General features: G+C 76.6%; 1 protein-coding gene across 1 annotated transcript; it reads left to right on the forward strand.

Moving 5' to 3' along the window:
• The first annotated feature begins 234 nt into the window (after window positions 1-234).
• LOC135884239 (growth arrest-specific protein 1-like) lies at window positions 235-1,005 on the forward strand. Its single transcript, XM_065411500.1, has one exon. The coding sequence runs from the start codon at window positions 235-237 to the stop codon at window positions 1,003-1,005; it is 771 nt and encodes a 256-aa protein (XP_065267572.1).
• Window positions 1,006-1,215: the final 210 nt, after the last annotated feature.

Genomic DNA, 1,215 nt, shown 5'->3' on the forward strand with positions numbered 1-1,215 from the left:
GCGCCAGCCCAACTTGTGACTGGGATCCGACGGCCACTTGCCCTAGGACGGGGGAGCCCGCCACCGGCACCAGCACTGGGCCCTTCGAGTCACCTGGGGACGGCCCGCTCGGACTGCAGTCGAGCGGTGCCGGGCGGAGCAGGCGGCCGCTGTTGCCTGGCCCCGGGGTAGGAGCGCAGGCTGGAGGCGGAGCCGGGCGCTGGAGCGCATGGAGCCTGGGGCGCCGCTCGCTCCATGTGGCTGTTCCTGCCGCTGCTGCTGTGCTGGGGCCGCGCTGGCGGCGGCGCCCCGGGGGAGCCCTGCTGGGAAGCGCTGCTGCGCTGCCAGGACGAGCCGGACTGTGGCTCCGCCTACAGCCAGTCGCAGGCGGCCTGCGAGCCGGTGCTGGCCGGGGCCGGAGGAGGGGAGCCCCCCGGCGGCTGCCCCAGCCACTGCATCGGGGCGCTGGTGCGGCTGAACGGCAGCCGGAGCGGCCCGGCCCTGGAGCGCTGCGAGTGCGGGCAGGACGCGCGCTGCCGCCGGCTGAAGGCGGCCATCGAGCCCTGCCTGCCCCGGCCCTCCCGCAGCGGCCTGGGCTGCACGGCCGCCCGCTTCCGCTGTCAGCAGGAGCCCGCCTGCCGGGAGCCGCTGGACACCTACTTGGCCCGCTGCGGGCAGCTCTTCAACGGGCGGCGCTGCACGGCCGCCTGCCGGGCCGCCATGGGGCAGCTGCTGGCCGCGCCGGGGGGCCCCGCGCTGGAGCGCTGCGTTTGCGACGGGCCCGAGCGCCCCTTCTGCCAGGTGCTCAAGGCCAACATGGGCCGCCTGTGCTCCGGGCCGCCCGCCGAGCCGGGCCCGGACGAGGACTACCGGGACGAGGAGCGGCTTCTGCGGGAAGAGGACGAGGGGCCGGGCGCGGGAGGCGCCTGGGTGCGCTCCGGGGGCCGCTCTCGGGACGCGCCGGCCTGGCGCGCCCTGGCACTGGGGGCCCTGCCGCTGGGGCTCCGGCTCCTCTCCTGGCCCTAGGCCGGGCTGCTCGGAGCCTGGCCCGGGGCTGACTCAGGGGGGTCGGAGCGAGGAGGGGGCCCCTAGCGTTGGAGGTGGCTGCCGTGAGCTGGAGCAGGGGTCCCGGCTGACACTCAGGGTCGCTAGCCACCCGGAAGGCCCCGTTTAGAGGCGCCTTGCCCGGCACTGGGACTCCGGGCTGCTTGTCCAGCATTTCTCCACGGGCTGAGG

The sequence above is a fragment of the Emys orbicularis genome, chromosome 10, assembly GCF_028017835.1.
Source record: "Emys orbicularis isolate rEmyOrb1 chromosome 10, rEmyOrb1.hap1, whole genome shotgun sequence".
Taxonomy (NCBI): Eukaryota; Metazoa; Chordata; order Testudines; family Emydidae; genus Emys; species Emys orbicularis.

Coding starts and splice junctions, on each gene's coding strand:
- LOC135884239 (XM_065411500.1), top strand. CDS start 235: ATGTGGCTGTTCCTGCCGCTGCTGCTGTGCTGGGGCCGCGCTGGCGGC.